A 14,954-nucleotide genomic window follows, 5' to 3' on the forward strand; every position below is an offset into this window, starting at 1 on the left:
CAGCCTGTGAATTTCCCACTGCTGGGCTAAGGCCTCCTCTCTCTCTTTGAGGTGAAGGTTTGGAGCTTATTCCACCTCGCTGCTCCAATGCGGGTTGGTGGAATACACATGTGGCAGAATTTTAGTGAAATTAGACACATGCAGGTTTCCTCACGATGTTTTCCTTCACCGTAAAGTACGAGATGAATTATAATCACAAATTAAGCACATGAAAATTCAGTGGTGCTTGCCCGGGTGAAACCACGATCATCTGTTAAGATTCACGCGTTCTAACCACTGGGCCATCTCGGCTGTTTAATAAGTCGATTCCATAATTTAATTTATGTAGATTCTACAATCAAAAATCAAATCATCTTTTGATACATAACTGGCATAGCTGTGTATTTTTATTCGGAATTTTATATGAAAATTATGTCGATGATGTTTGTATAAATTGTTAATATTGAGTTTAATTTACTTTTTTAAATTTCGTCTTTATTATCTACCTATTTGGTTATTTTCATTTCATAATCTATATTTAAATAAAATTATACTAAGTATTTTGATAAGACTTTTTACATTACATAAATAAAGTTAAAGTATAATTATGATTATTATATAAAAATGCTTCAAGAAGAGCTCAGTTTTCACATTGAAACGCGAGAAATAATTATCAATACACGCAACACGTTAAAAGATGAAAAAAATCTGAGAACAGTGATTAAAATGAAAAGTAAAAAGAATGCAATACTATCTGCTCTCGGATCGTCCTGCAATCAGAAACCTTGTCGATTTCTCGTTACACTTAATGACGAACGATTGTTGAGTATTTTATTGATTCACAGGTTATAAGCGACAACGATTTATAGCGACGGCGTCGGAATATGTAACATTAAAAAAATTAAACAAATAAGGTTAAAAATAACTTAACTTTTGAAAGTTAAATTGAAAGTTTTGAAAGTTAGAGAGCGCTTTTAGCATTAATTCCGCATTTTGTACAGTATTTATTTGTTTTGTGTATCGTGTTTTATAAATAAATAAACATATGTATACATATATTGTCAATCAATCGCGAAATAAATTAATAATTTATTTTAGATTATTAATCATTCAAATATTTGAAACTAGATTTTGCATATGACGCAATAAATAATAGTGAACATAACATGAGGACATGGTATGAGTTATTACTGCTACAAAACGTTGTATGATATGTGGATCAATATACATTGGTGTTTTTATAAGTAAATAAAAAAAATTGTCCATGACAAAACTAAACCATCAATACAAATAAAAGATTATAAAGATAATAAATTCTTAGTTAAAACTTAAATATTATGCGGGTAAAATAACGTTTGTTGAACTCTCTTTTACTGGTGGTAGAGCTTTGTGCAAGCTCGTCTGGGTAGGTACCACCCAGTCATCAAATATTCTACCGCAAAACAGCAGTACTTGGTATTGTTGTATTCCGGTTTGAAGGGTGAGTGAGCCAGTGTAATTATAGGCACAAGGGACATAACATCTTAGTTCCCAAGGTTGGTGGCGCATTGGTGATGTAAGCGATGGTTAACATTTCTTACAATGCCAATGTCTATGGGCGTTGGTGACCACTTACCATCAGGTGGCCCATATGCTCGTCCGCCTTCCTATTCTATAATAAAGAGTCTCAATAAGTGTTTAACAAATATAATGTCACAATTATCAAACGATTCGCTTCTAGTCATAAAAGACTACGATTATTGAGTTGTATTGAATATTATATAAGAATACGCCAGCATTTATCAATTACGCCAAGCTTACTGAACATTCCGTGTGCGCACGCGATCGTTTCTACTCTAAGAGCAAGAATGCGAAGATCACTCGATATTAAATCTTGATCTACTGATATTATATTATTAAACAACTCCATTTAAATAATTATATCGAATACATCGCGATTGAGCTTGGAATGTTACTGAGAACAGAATTTTAAAAGGAAATATATGTATTTAGAAAACATTAGAATTTCTGAGAATTTATAAAAAACAATTTATATATCGATATGTAATGTAATAAAAAATAATTGATTGACATAACAAAGCACAGCCCATTAGTTTGGCTAGCAACCATGAAAATTTGTAAACGGCTTCCTTTTACGCAGTAGAATAGCCCGAATGAGGGGGACGATTGTCTATGCGAAAATCCTTAATATTTAACTTTTAAAAAAAATTAAGGATAACTATGTGATTTGGTATTTATCAATTCTGAATTATAAAGCGAGTGAAGCCGCGGGAAGCGATAGTCTAGTATAACATATTTTTTAAATTATATAGGTATGTTATAACATTGTCAATTTACACAAATAATTTAAGTTTATAAAAGTGTTTTTCGCGATTTGCATGTTGAGTAAATGTACAATACAGTTAACGTAAACAATATATCTCATTCATAATTTATGAAAACATATTTTAATGAGTTCAACGATTAAATAGGTATCGTCATATCATGTGTATTATTTCTCGGCTCAGTCAATGAGTCCTTAGAAACAGGGGCCCAATTCTCCCAATGTGTAACGATTACGATACGTTTCCGATTCCATTCCAATCCAACTTTGACTATTTTATATTTATTCGGATCGCAACCGAACCGATATGATATTAACATATACCACTATGTCAAAAACAAACTTAATTGTTAACTTTTATACAAACAGTCGATACTTAAATTAAAGAATAGGATAACGGACAAACGGCAACGATCACGCTTCGATTCGATTGCGATAAAGTGACAATTTGATATTAGAATTGGCCCCCAGCTCAGTTAGCTGTGTTACGCCTGCCTGGGAAAGCGCGTAGATGTCGGATGTAGGATATAGGGTAATAAAAATTGCATTCCTGTCACAATTCTACGAGTATATTTAGTTGTAATTGTAGAAATGTAGACATATATTTTTAATATTATATTCTAAATAGTTCAATGTCTATTTTTGCAAGAGAATAAAATAGTTTATATACCAATGTATGTAAATAATTTACAATAATATAACTTACCAAATAGCAGTCGATAGGCTTTTCTCTCGGCCTGTGGTATGCCTTTTGTAGTTCTGTCTGTTTAAGCGCATGCGCGATGTGCAACGCGCTGGCGTCGAAGCGTCCATATTGGTAGTCGGGCGTATCGCGGGACAACTCCCGCGCAGGCGACGCATGAACGCTGCCGCCGTTTGTAGCGCGAGTTGGTGACACTAATAACCAAAAACAGATTTATAACTTAGAAATATATATACATACATTTTTAACAATACAACCATCCAATCCAATTCAGGATAATTACCTAAGAAGCTCTAGCAAAATCGCAAGCGATAAGAATTTGGTCTTGAAATTTTTTTGTAAGTATATATTTTTTCAGTTTCACCCGCTTTAGATTTTACCAATTCTTTCCCACGACAAAATGAAAATGTTACAAAACGAAATTCGTACTGACCATGTAATTATTTAAACAAGTATTTATTATTAGTATTTGTAATACTATTATTTATTCTTCAGCACTATTCAAGCATAACTAAATTTTCATGTGCTTAATTTATGTGTATAATTCATCTCGCGCTCGGCGCTGAAGGAATACATCGTGAGGAAACATCCACACTGAGAGGAGGCTTTATCCCAGCAGTGGGACATTACAGACTGTCACATTACTTAACGTTCAAACGACTTAACTGTGATTTGTAATTTGTTTAACACTTTTGAATTGTGAAAATTCAAGTATTTTGATCAACTGTAACGTCATCTATTGGCTCAAGTGTTTTGTGGTGTCATGACGTTTTCATTGCCAGTGAAACGCTTGTAACTTGGTTTTTAGGGAAAAAGTAGTAGTAGTAATAGTAGTATGTTGGACGTTGGTTTTATTATTATTATTATTATTTTTTATAGAATAGGAAGGTGGACGAGCATATGGGCCACCTGATGGTAAGTGGTCACCAAACGCCCTCAGACAATGGCATTGTAAGAAATGTCAACCATCGCTTATAGCCAATGCGCCACCAACCTTGGGAACTAAGATTTTACGTCCCTTGTGCCTATAATTACACTGGCTCACTCACCCTTCAAACCGGAACGCAACAATATCAAGTATTGCTGTTTTGCGGTAGAATACTGATGAGTGGGTGGTACCTACCCAGACGAGCTTGCACAAAGCCCTACCACCAGTATTTTTTTTTCATTACTGAAATTCCATTATTTGAGATAATTTTCTTAATTTTTAATCTGTGGTATTATAATATATAGCAGAGGCTATATTGAAATAATCAATTCTCGTGTATTGTGTAAGTATTCATGAAAATGAATAATTTTAAAACGTAAAATTATTTAATATTTCTACAACAGTATGTCACGTTACACATTTTAGTAAGCTATTAACAAACACTCGCGTGCACGCGTCGATGTAGATCTGCCGTTATGCATGGCAATCGAGTTAACACACATGTTTTTTTTGCATTATTTATTCTTTATTTATTTTTATTTGTGCAAAAAATAAAAGGATATATAGGTTTTACGCTTCTTGCTGCATTATTATTTACTGTTAATTAAATTATTGTAACATCATTTTATTTAATCGAATCAAATCGTAAACAATTGAAATCATAATTTGAATTTATTGAATGATAATAAATGTTAAACATTTTTTGTACAGAATGTTCTCTGTATACACTTATTTATGTATGCACGCGTATAACGTTTTTTATTATGTATTTATGTACCCAAAAATTTGGAATTGGTGGTATTTACATTTTTTTGGAGAAATATATAGGAAATAGTAATTAATCGATATATCAAAGAAGTAATTCGAAACACACGTTTAAAATACATTACGCTGATCATAAAATCATTCGTCGATCATTCATCACATGAGTAAAATAGTAAAATTATTTACTACTCAGTTGATGAATAAATTATTACTGCGTAAACAAATTTATCCCTTATCACGTATGACATATAGGCGAAATTTCTGTGATAAATAGTATCAGTAAATTCACACCTCGGAATGGGGCCAACGACCTTTTATATAACCATACGTCACATACTGAGCCGTTCCGTAGAATTTACCTGCATACCAGTTTAAGCTAACCATTTGAAAATGAAAATGTTGATTGGATCCATAAATATATATACATACAGTTTATCTTACTGAGGCAATTCGCCTTCCTAATAAAACCATTAATATCACCACGGTAAACTTAATTTATGATGTATAGTAATTTATGTATTTTACAGAATTATAGTCCGAAGTATAATGTACCGTCCATTATCTGATCTGACATACATGTATCGGAATAAATACCGTTGTGTCATACATACTAGCAACTAGCTGGCGGATTAAGGGCGGCAAATTTGATTCACGCCAAATTTAGGGACCATTATTTTTATTAAAATTACTTTTGTAATGCCTCTAATTATATAAATTAGTTTTGGAGACATAACAAAATCACACAGAAGTCTTCAAGACATCTTTCCAATAATGACTCCTCTTTTTTAAATTTTAAATGTACTATACAGATATGTTATTTTTTTTAACTTAAATACAGAAATAAACTATGAATTCGGGTATTAATATGTTTATTTTATAGAATAGGTATGCGGACTGGCAAAGGAGCCATTGATGGAGTGGTCTCTACCGCCATAGACATTGGCATTGTAAGAAATATTAACCACCCCTAACATTGCCAATGCGCCACTAACCTTAGGAACCTTGTGTCTGTAATAGCACTGGCTACAAACCGGAACACAATAATACCAGACAAATTTGCACATAGTCCTACCACCAACAAACAAAGAAACAATACAAACAATTGCAGAGGGCAAAAATGATAAACCCTATATTTGATAAATATTTAAATTCGCACCTGCATACTAGATAAAGATATATTGCGTATTAGGTATGCTAAGTTCAAATCAATTAAGCTTTGTACTCTCTGTGCCTTTGTAAGGCTATATCATTTCTGGCAGCTATTAGTTAAGGCCGTGAATATGTTGCTGTTACCCTTTGCGTTCATTCCGTCAATCTCATATCATCGCGCAACTACAGAAGGAATGTGAAATACATCCGTTTTACCGTTTGTGGAGTAGCGCATCTTTAAACGTGTCTTAGAATGGGACTTTCCGAGATGGTGACATGTGTCATAATTTGACGTGTCAGCGCAAGGAATATAAAATTAAACTTTATTTACGTATGAATTATTTATATTATACTTAAATGTGTATATAGTACAAATCAAAATTAAAAATACCTAGCTACTGTATATACAACGAAAAATAGACCAGGCATCTCGCTATAGAATCTTACGTTAGAGTCAACGATAACAATTTAATACAAAGAAACTAATTTCTGAACGAATCGTTTATCCAATTTACTATTATTTATCTATTTCAAAATTATTAGAATTAAACACACTTTTTTTTTAAATGTATTTGCGTTATAACTACAGTATTGCTATTGCTTAACAAAACTGTTTTTTTTTTGTAATAGCAATACTTTATATGCGCAAGAAATTTAAACATTAACATATTAACCAATTTATCCAATTGTAAATACCTTATCAAACGAAGATTTGTTTTCTAATTATCAATATTTAAACTGAATACTTCGATAATTAGATTTCACTTCAAAATCAAATTTTATTTTAATTAAATTGACATTTACAAGCACTTTAAAATTGTCATTTTAATATATAAAATTAAAGCCAGGAATGTAGTTCCTGTACCTGTAATAGCTGCTCAGTAGTTACTCAATTTCATAAACTAAAATTAATTTTAAAAAAATGACCACCCACCATTTTGGAATGAAGATTTTACCAAGAGGAACCCGCAACAAACTCAATTGTTACTCGATATCATTAACATACAATAAATTAAAAAATGAATAAGCTCCAATACCTACTCCTCAAAAAAAAAAAAAAACGAGGAGAGGAGGCCTCTAGCCCAGCAGTGGGACATTCACAGGCTGTTACGGTTACGGTAAATTAAAAAATAAATTTTATTTTCTATATACTATTAAACTGTTAAAGAGTGATTTTATTTCATTACTAAGAACTGTTCAGTGTGTAGGTCTCTACACCATATAGGCATATTTCAAACAGCTGTGTTGCTCAAGTGTTACAAATGCTCTCGATAAGGTAACGACATTACAAAACTGACGATATCTACCATATATATGGAATACCATACGAGAATCGCCATAGCCGTATCGCTCTTACTAAACGTCAATAAAATTCATGCCTAATGCCCCTATTTATATAAGGATAGGAAGTATTTAGTTTGTGAATGCAAGTGATTCCATGAATTTAAAGAAATCAGAATTTAATGTACATTATCAGCATATGAATATTCATATGCAATATTAAGGATTTTAATTTTATAAGCTACTAGTTTTCGCCAGCGTTTTAGAGGGAGTTGTTAGGTATGTATGACTTCTGACAACGCGTGTGCAAATTTTATGAATATTCGGTTAAGTAGTTAAAGAACAGTAGTACTAGCGTAACAAACAAACAATTCGTTTTCTCATTTACAATTTTAATGATGATTAATGAGACGGCAATTGATAACTAAGAAAATAATTTGGGTGTCAGTATAAGTAATTTAGTGAAGTAATTGAAATTGTGGCGATTGAGTTTTTAACTTTTATATAAAATGTATATATAAATATATAATGAATTGGTCATTCATATCTTTAGACTCACAGGTCATAACTGTTGGTCTACACAGAGCTTTAGGTCACTGGGCTGTCGCTTGGAATGCGGCCGCTTTTGCAACAAGTTCTTTCGTCCCTTTCACTCTCGTAATAATTTATTTTCATCTCTTTCAATCATTGATTTCATCTCTTTTACTCCGCTGGCGTTATAACATCTCTCTCTAATGGCAAAATATACCGAATATTTCTTGTATGAACATCTTTGGAAGTTATGAAATTTAATAACTCGACAAAATACAGAAGTTATATTTTTATCCCTTATTTTATATTCAAAGCATACTTTCCTTAACTGACCAACTATTTGTATTCATAATTAAGGATTTATTTATGGTGTGTGCAATCTATTTAGATGGTTAAAGGCGTTGCGTGCGTTATACTTGTAAATCTTTTAGGATAGTACTTGGTTTATTATCTTATTGATATATATTTCTTAATTTTTTACCAAGAAAACTAATATATTATATATATTAGTTTTTATTATATACATATTAAGCGGATGCAAATCGACCATTTCAATAATTTGGAATTAACTTACCATTTTGTAAAGTATATATCTATTAGATAAGGCAAGTAGACGATAAATATTTTATTTGAAAGTGAGCATAAATTTCTGTCCATATAGGCAACTGGATCTCGCTAGCAACTTCGCCCGCGTGTTGGGGGTGGGCAAGTGTATAAAAAATAGTAAATAATTTTTGCTTCATACCAAATATTATCAAAATCGGTTCAGTAGTTACTTTCGCATTTATAATATCAGTATCTTAGGTATTTGGTTAAAACACACCTTACATCGCTGTCAAATCTGACGTATAAGCCTGTTATTATCATGTCCTTTAATATACCAGTTTCTGAAATTCTGATTAAATAATTTAAATTCATTCTGAATGGTCATTGGTCGATGGCGCTGATTATGAAATATGCGAGCAATTAGCGTACACAATTTAATAAGATTTGACTTAAAGCATAATTAGGATTGCCAGGGACTAAAATACAAATGTTCGCTCTTAAATTAGAATGCAAATTTAGCAATAAAATAAATAAAATTAATAATATACTTAAGTTTAATAATTTTTATATCTAAATCACAAGCTCTTAAAATATATATTAAAAACTACTTTAAATTGTAAAAGTATAAGTTTCTTATATTTTTTCTCGAAACATGTTCATATGTGCCAACTTAAAACATTTTATAGAGGAAAAAAGTGGAATTACAAGCAATACTGGCAACCGGTTTCAAATTGTACCGGATGACATAATATAATACACTATAATATCAATTATAATCGGTAACTTTTTATCAACGAAACCCATTGGTGTAATACGAGTGCAAACCAGTTGTTGAGTGTACTTTTATGTAACAAAATCGGTTTGTAAAATATACTAACATACACTTTAATTCAGACACATGTGATCAGGACTTTTTTATTAAGTTAGTTTACCAAGGAGGTCTTTTACAGTATTTTTTAAAAGTAGTTTTATTCTGAATCGGGTATTTTTAATACACACTTTTTAATTATTATCTATAAAGATTTTTGATTCTGTTCCATTGATCGAGAAAATTATTTGTTGGTTTCGCTGTGTTTATTGAATTCGATACATTTTCTTATATTACTATTTACAGACGCGGATGATGCGCTGATTAGTAAGATCAAATTAAGCAACCCGATTCCAGTCAACTTCTCATGATATCTGTTCTTTAGTCTGTAAATTTATTTACAAATTATGCATCCAGGAAATGCATCGACATATTAAATTTTATCTGATACACAGAAACGGATTGCACGTTTATTAACTGAGGTCATGAAAGCAATAGCATTGTGAGTGGCCGATAGACCGCACGAGCAAGGACGTGTCCATTTTTAGTCCCTACAGGTCTTTGTTATAAATAGAAACACTTTACTTTTTGAATTAAGACATATATACATACGCCATACTTACATATAATATACGCCAGTGTTTTCGAGTTCATGTTTGAGTCTGTAAACGTCCCACTATTGGGTAAAGGCTCTTGATGAGAAGTTTTAAGAGCTTATACCATACACATATGGCAGATTACAAATGTCCAATTCATGCAGATTTACTCACGATGTTTTCCTTCACCGCCGAGTACGAGAGGAATTATAAACACAAATTAGGCACATAGAAACTTAGTGGAGTTTGCCCGGATTTGAAGCCGCAATCTTCGGTAAATATTGGATGAAGGCTTAATATCTGATGTGACAATCAATATTTTAAAATTAGAACACTTACATTCAGTTTCATGGCTGTTCCTGGCGAGTCCTCTGATCTGTTCGTTCACGTAGTTGTTGCTCTTCGGAACGTTTAAAGCGCTGCGAATGCCCACTGACGAGTTGTCTAAGTGGCCTGGACCGATCTTGGGCACATGGCTCGAGCAGTACACTTCTTTATCTTCGGTCCAGTGCTGGTTGTTGTAGTAAGTCTAATAAAGAGAAATACTTATCAAATTTTTGTATTTATTAAAATTATCAAGATTATGTAACTGTTTAAATGTATTAAACTTTAATAATTATTCGACTAGAGATGGCACTGTGCGTCTATTAAATCTCGCTAATGATTCGATTTTTGAAAAGCTTTTACGAAGAGTTCGTAATGGTGATTTTTAATGAGTAGTTTAAAAAATATTTTCATTCTGATACAGTTAAGAAGTTTATCGAATATCATCATGTTATTTCCTTTAATAAAATTATAACAACGTAGAACTCAATGTGTTAAATTTGTTAATTAATTTAAATTGTGCAAAAGTCTTTAAATATTCGTATAACTTTGTATGTACTAATTAAGATGTCATATATAACAAATAACGGTCTAATTATATTTTTATTATACATATAAAGATTAATTTAGCATATCATTTCCAAGTTCATAAATTTCAAATTATCAGGCTATAAAATAAAATGCCGTGAAATCGCATAAAATATAGCATCAAATGCGTTAATTTGATTTTATGGTATTTTGTCGCAACCGCATAAATGAATTGTCATTCCGCTATCGATTTCGTTCAATTACAAGCGCTCATTACTGCGTTGAGCATTCATTCAAACAGAATGACAAATACCATTCATTATTCAATGACCCTTATCGTCATTTCCGTTGGTATATTTCCGTATATAAATTTATTTAAATTATGTCTTTAGTACATGATATTGTTTTTTAATTACAGTGGTTTTTTTATGTATTTCTATAAATTTGAAAAAGACACTATATTAAAAGCAAATAATTGAATTAATTTCGATTAACGCGGACATTAGCTGGTCTATACCTACACTTATTTAGTTTTAGTTTATTTGGCCTCGTATTGTGAAATGACATTTACTTTTTAATAATATGCGGTTTTGATAATTTACATTTTTACACGAAATTTATTGAAATAGTTAATTAGGTATTACAAATAATATTATTAGTGAGATTGTCGTCGCGACATTATTAACGTTATAAATATAGTTTAATTTTTCTTAACTTTCATCTGAACATATTTCCGGATCGATAAATATTTATGTATTTATATAATACGACTTTGTTTTTTTATAATATTTATATATTTTAGACGGCGTGTTTTTTCTATAAATGTGTAATGCGTATTTTGTTATTTTTTAAATTATAATTATACATATTATAAAAATGACTACGTAATATAAATAAAATAATATATTGAAAATAAATCAAAATAGTAGTCAGAGATATTGGACGGAATAAAGGTTGTTTTTTAATAAAATAAAAGAGTGATTTTTAATAATATGTATTTTTTGTTTGTTGTGTAATATATGGAACACTTCAGTATGATAATTATGTCATTATTATTAGTAAATAGCAGATACATAGGGTCAAGTTACGCTGGTGTTAATTACAAAAGTTTTAATCGAATGACATTGACAGTGTTGGTTAACAACACGGTTGGTTATCTTGTACAATAAAGTTATTTTCAGAAAAATACACTTAGAATAGGTTACCCCACTAACGATGTACCAAGTTTAAATAATAATAGTCCTAATAATTACATTTCATTAACGATTTGTTAAACATGCTCATGTATTAACAGGAAAGAAAACTTACTTTGAAATTATTATTCAGCTAATTCTTTAAATATTTAACATCACTTGTTCTATGCAAAAAAAACCATTCTATCTCCTTTCATAGTATTGGCTTTCAATAAACAAAAAATTCAAAAAAAAAAAAAACAATTCGAACGTGCCAAATTAAGATTGCCGCTCAATTAAAACAATTTTCCTTTTATTTGGTGAGCTTGGCCTCCAAAACAATACGTTACTTAACAGTTATAATTAGACAATGTAAGCAATGAGTAACAGGTTAGTAACATATGACTCATACTTAATACTACCAACGTATGATCTGTATCCATATTACTCACATATATTTACTTTGAATTAATCATAACAGTAAAATATTTACGTTTTTTTAAATTTTGAAAATGATTTTGTAGGAAGATGATTGAACAAACTAATGAATGTATGTATTTTTTATATTTATAATACTGTGTAAATTTAAAAAAGTTAAAAGGTCATTAATGTGGTTTTTACTGTTAGAAGGAAAGAACTTATACCTTATTTAAGAGCATAAAGTTTCGATTTGTTTTCTTTTTATAATTATACAAAAATATATACCTATAAATTACAAATAAATTTTAATTTCTATTTAACGAAATATATATATATATATATTATATTTAGAAACCTTGGTTTTATTGACCTTTGAAATGGCAAATAAAATATGTCTTTGGAAGACGTGCTTACTTACCTTTTTCCTTGTTTTGTGATAAAATACTTTTTTTTTTTGAGACAGATGTCTGCGTTTGCACGGTTGACTTCCAATTTTACAATATAAATAAAAAAATGCCTAGCTACAATAGATTTAAGAATAGCTTGTTCTTTTTTTAATTCGTGAATAAAATAACATCAAAAGTTGAGTCACATGACTACCTATTTACATTAGTCTTAAACATACAAATAAAAATCACAAATAGCTACTGCATAAATCATGACCGCCTGCAATGGTGGCAAGACTGCCAGCAACATTTCCCCAAAAGAATCGCAATTCCGATGCTCTGTTATATTTTAAATAAAAGTTTTGGCACTATTACTATCACGTCTAACAACAACAAGCGGAACAAAGACAATTTGGAATAAGAAACGAATTTATTTTTTTGCTTGGTATGATGGTGAGTTGTCTTCACCGTCTATAGACATTGGCGTGGTAAAAAATATTAATCCCTTACATTACCAGTGCGCCACCAACATTGAGAACTAAGATTTTATGTCCCTTGTGCCTGTAGTTACACTGGCTCACTCACCCTTCAAACCGGAACACAACTAAGTATTGCTATTTAGCGGTAGAATATCTGATATGTGGGTGGTACCTCAACAGAGGGGCTTGCAAAATGCCCGACCACCGAATAAATGTATTGTTCAGTTCAAACTGCACATAACACATTTACAGTAATACTTTTTACAGTCCGATTAGTCGTTTAATTGTGAATGCAAAAATATGTATATGCATTGCTTGCCTGATAGCAAGACAATCCAACAAGTACATTTTCTAACTTATAATATTGTTAAGGATACAACTAGCGTTTCGTACAGTTTGCCATATCGGTTGACGTGTATGGTAATGACTCTGGTTAGTGTTACAGCGTGAAACATAGCGTGTAACCTTCCTCAAAAGCCGGGCTATTTAACGCAAATAAGATTTGTTCTTATCATTAACGCGTTCGACACTTTAAAATCTCGAACTTTATATTATAAATACAGATAATAATTATTATGTATTGGCTGTTAGACCATTACATTGTTTTGCAATTATTAAAATATGTTTTAATGAAATTAAATTGATTATGATTATTAAATTAATATTCCAATTAATCACAATGATATAATACCTTTAATGTTAATTTCGTTCCGCACACCGCACACTTGAAGCATCCGCTATGAAAGAATGTAAAGTCCTTCAGTGGACCAACACGGTCCACTTGGTACACTATCTCGTTGCACCTGAAGCACGTGCTCTCGTAGAAATTCGGCCGATACATGGCGAATATGATCACGTCATAATTAGAAAGAAATTCACTTCACTTCACTTCTCAGTCACGTGTCACCTGGTGTCACTTGCACATAACAGCAGTTTTAATTTTCACTTAGTAAATTATTTTATCATGAAGTTCGCTAGAACAAGATTCGTAACGTTAATAAAGGTAAGCAAGTGGAAAATATGTCTTAATAATAAGATATACAATGAAGATAAAGTTAATTAAAACATAGTTTTTCTATTCGCCAGTTTAGTTATTTTACATGATATAAAAAATGGCAAATGTTTATTCCTTAGATAAGGCAACAACTTATTTGACACCGATTTTTTAATTTTCATATCTTTGTACGTTGTTTATTAAAAACATTAAATTTATGTTATAGTCATTGGTAGATTTCTATTCTGAAGTGTTTTTTTAATGGGGCTGATTATCTATTCTGTGCAACAATAGAAAGGTAAGGTAGAGATATATGATAATATACCTACCTAATCAGGAGCTAACGAAGAGATTATGAAATAAGTCGGCAGTCATTTGTCTTTATTAATTAATCAAATAAAATATGGTTAATCGAATATATATATCCTAAGAATCTAGTTTTTAATTATATCAAGAATGATATAGTATTCAAAGAAAGTGTTATTAAATATACTTTAAACGTAAGATTTTAGACCTTGTTCCAGATAAAATAAAAAAAATATATATTAACATGTTAGCAGAAGTATGTTTATATACATGAATGTTGAAATAAAAATGTAATTCGTTTCATAATAAGTAATAAAAATGCAATTCATTTAAATGATAATAACTTTCAATGCTTACAAATTGCTTAGTTAATTAAAACAGTTTAAAATTAGAGGTTAGTGGTATAGTTTTGTGTTAAGTCAGATATTACTGACCGTGTTACATTTTAAAAAAGCAGTTGATAATACAGCTGTCAATATAGTTTATAATACAAGTGTCTTTGACCAGAGGCTGTATGGTTTTGTACCTTTGCACAGGCAAAGTTACGATACAATTAGAATTGGAACAGTCAAATACATAAATTTGTCTATGAATATAAATGATTTATCTTTTTTATTTTATGTTATAATATTATTTTCATTTATTTTTTATTTTCTTTTTGTAATGTCAATGTATTATTATTATTATTTTTTGGCTGGTAGTGTTAGTATTCAAATAGTTACGTATGCGTCGTCAA

The 14,954-nt window shown here is 30.7% G+C and overlaps 1 protein-coding gene across 7 annotated transcripts in view; it reads right to left on the reverse strand.

The window, feature by feature from the left end:
* The window catches only part of LOC126774665 (hillarin), a 56,041-nt gene that overhangs the window by 31,664 nt on the left and 9,423 nt on the right, over window positions 1-14,954 (reverse strand). For 6 of the 7 annotated variants that reach the window (XM_050496189.1, XM_050496193.1, XM_050496192.1 and 3 more), the window contains exons 2-4: window positions 13,610-13,892; window positions 9,949-10,138; window positions 3,009-3,199 (exon numbers count right to left, since the gene is read on the reverse strand). In XM_050496189.1, the coding sequence (XP_050352146.1) occupies window positions 3,009-3,199; window positions 9,949-10,138; window positions 13,610-13,759 (531 nt within the window). In that variant the 5' untranslated portion in view covers window positions 13,760-13,892. Of the gene's footprint in view, window positions 1-3,008; window positions 3,200-9,948; window positions 10,139-13,609; window positions 13,893-14,241; window positions 14,292-14,954 lie in introns of those variants that run through there. The other variant, XM_050496191.1, reaches the window with a different exon arrangement.

The sequence above is a fragment of the Nymphalis io genome, chromosome 17 (genome assembly GCF_905147045.1).
Source record: "Nymphalis io chromosome 17, ilAglIoxx1.1, whole genome shotgun sequence".
Lineage (NCBI taxonomy): Eukaryota > Metazoa > Arthropoda > Insecta > Lepidoptera > Nymphalidae > Nymphalis > Nymphalis io.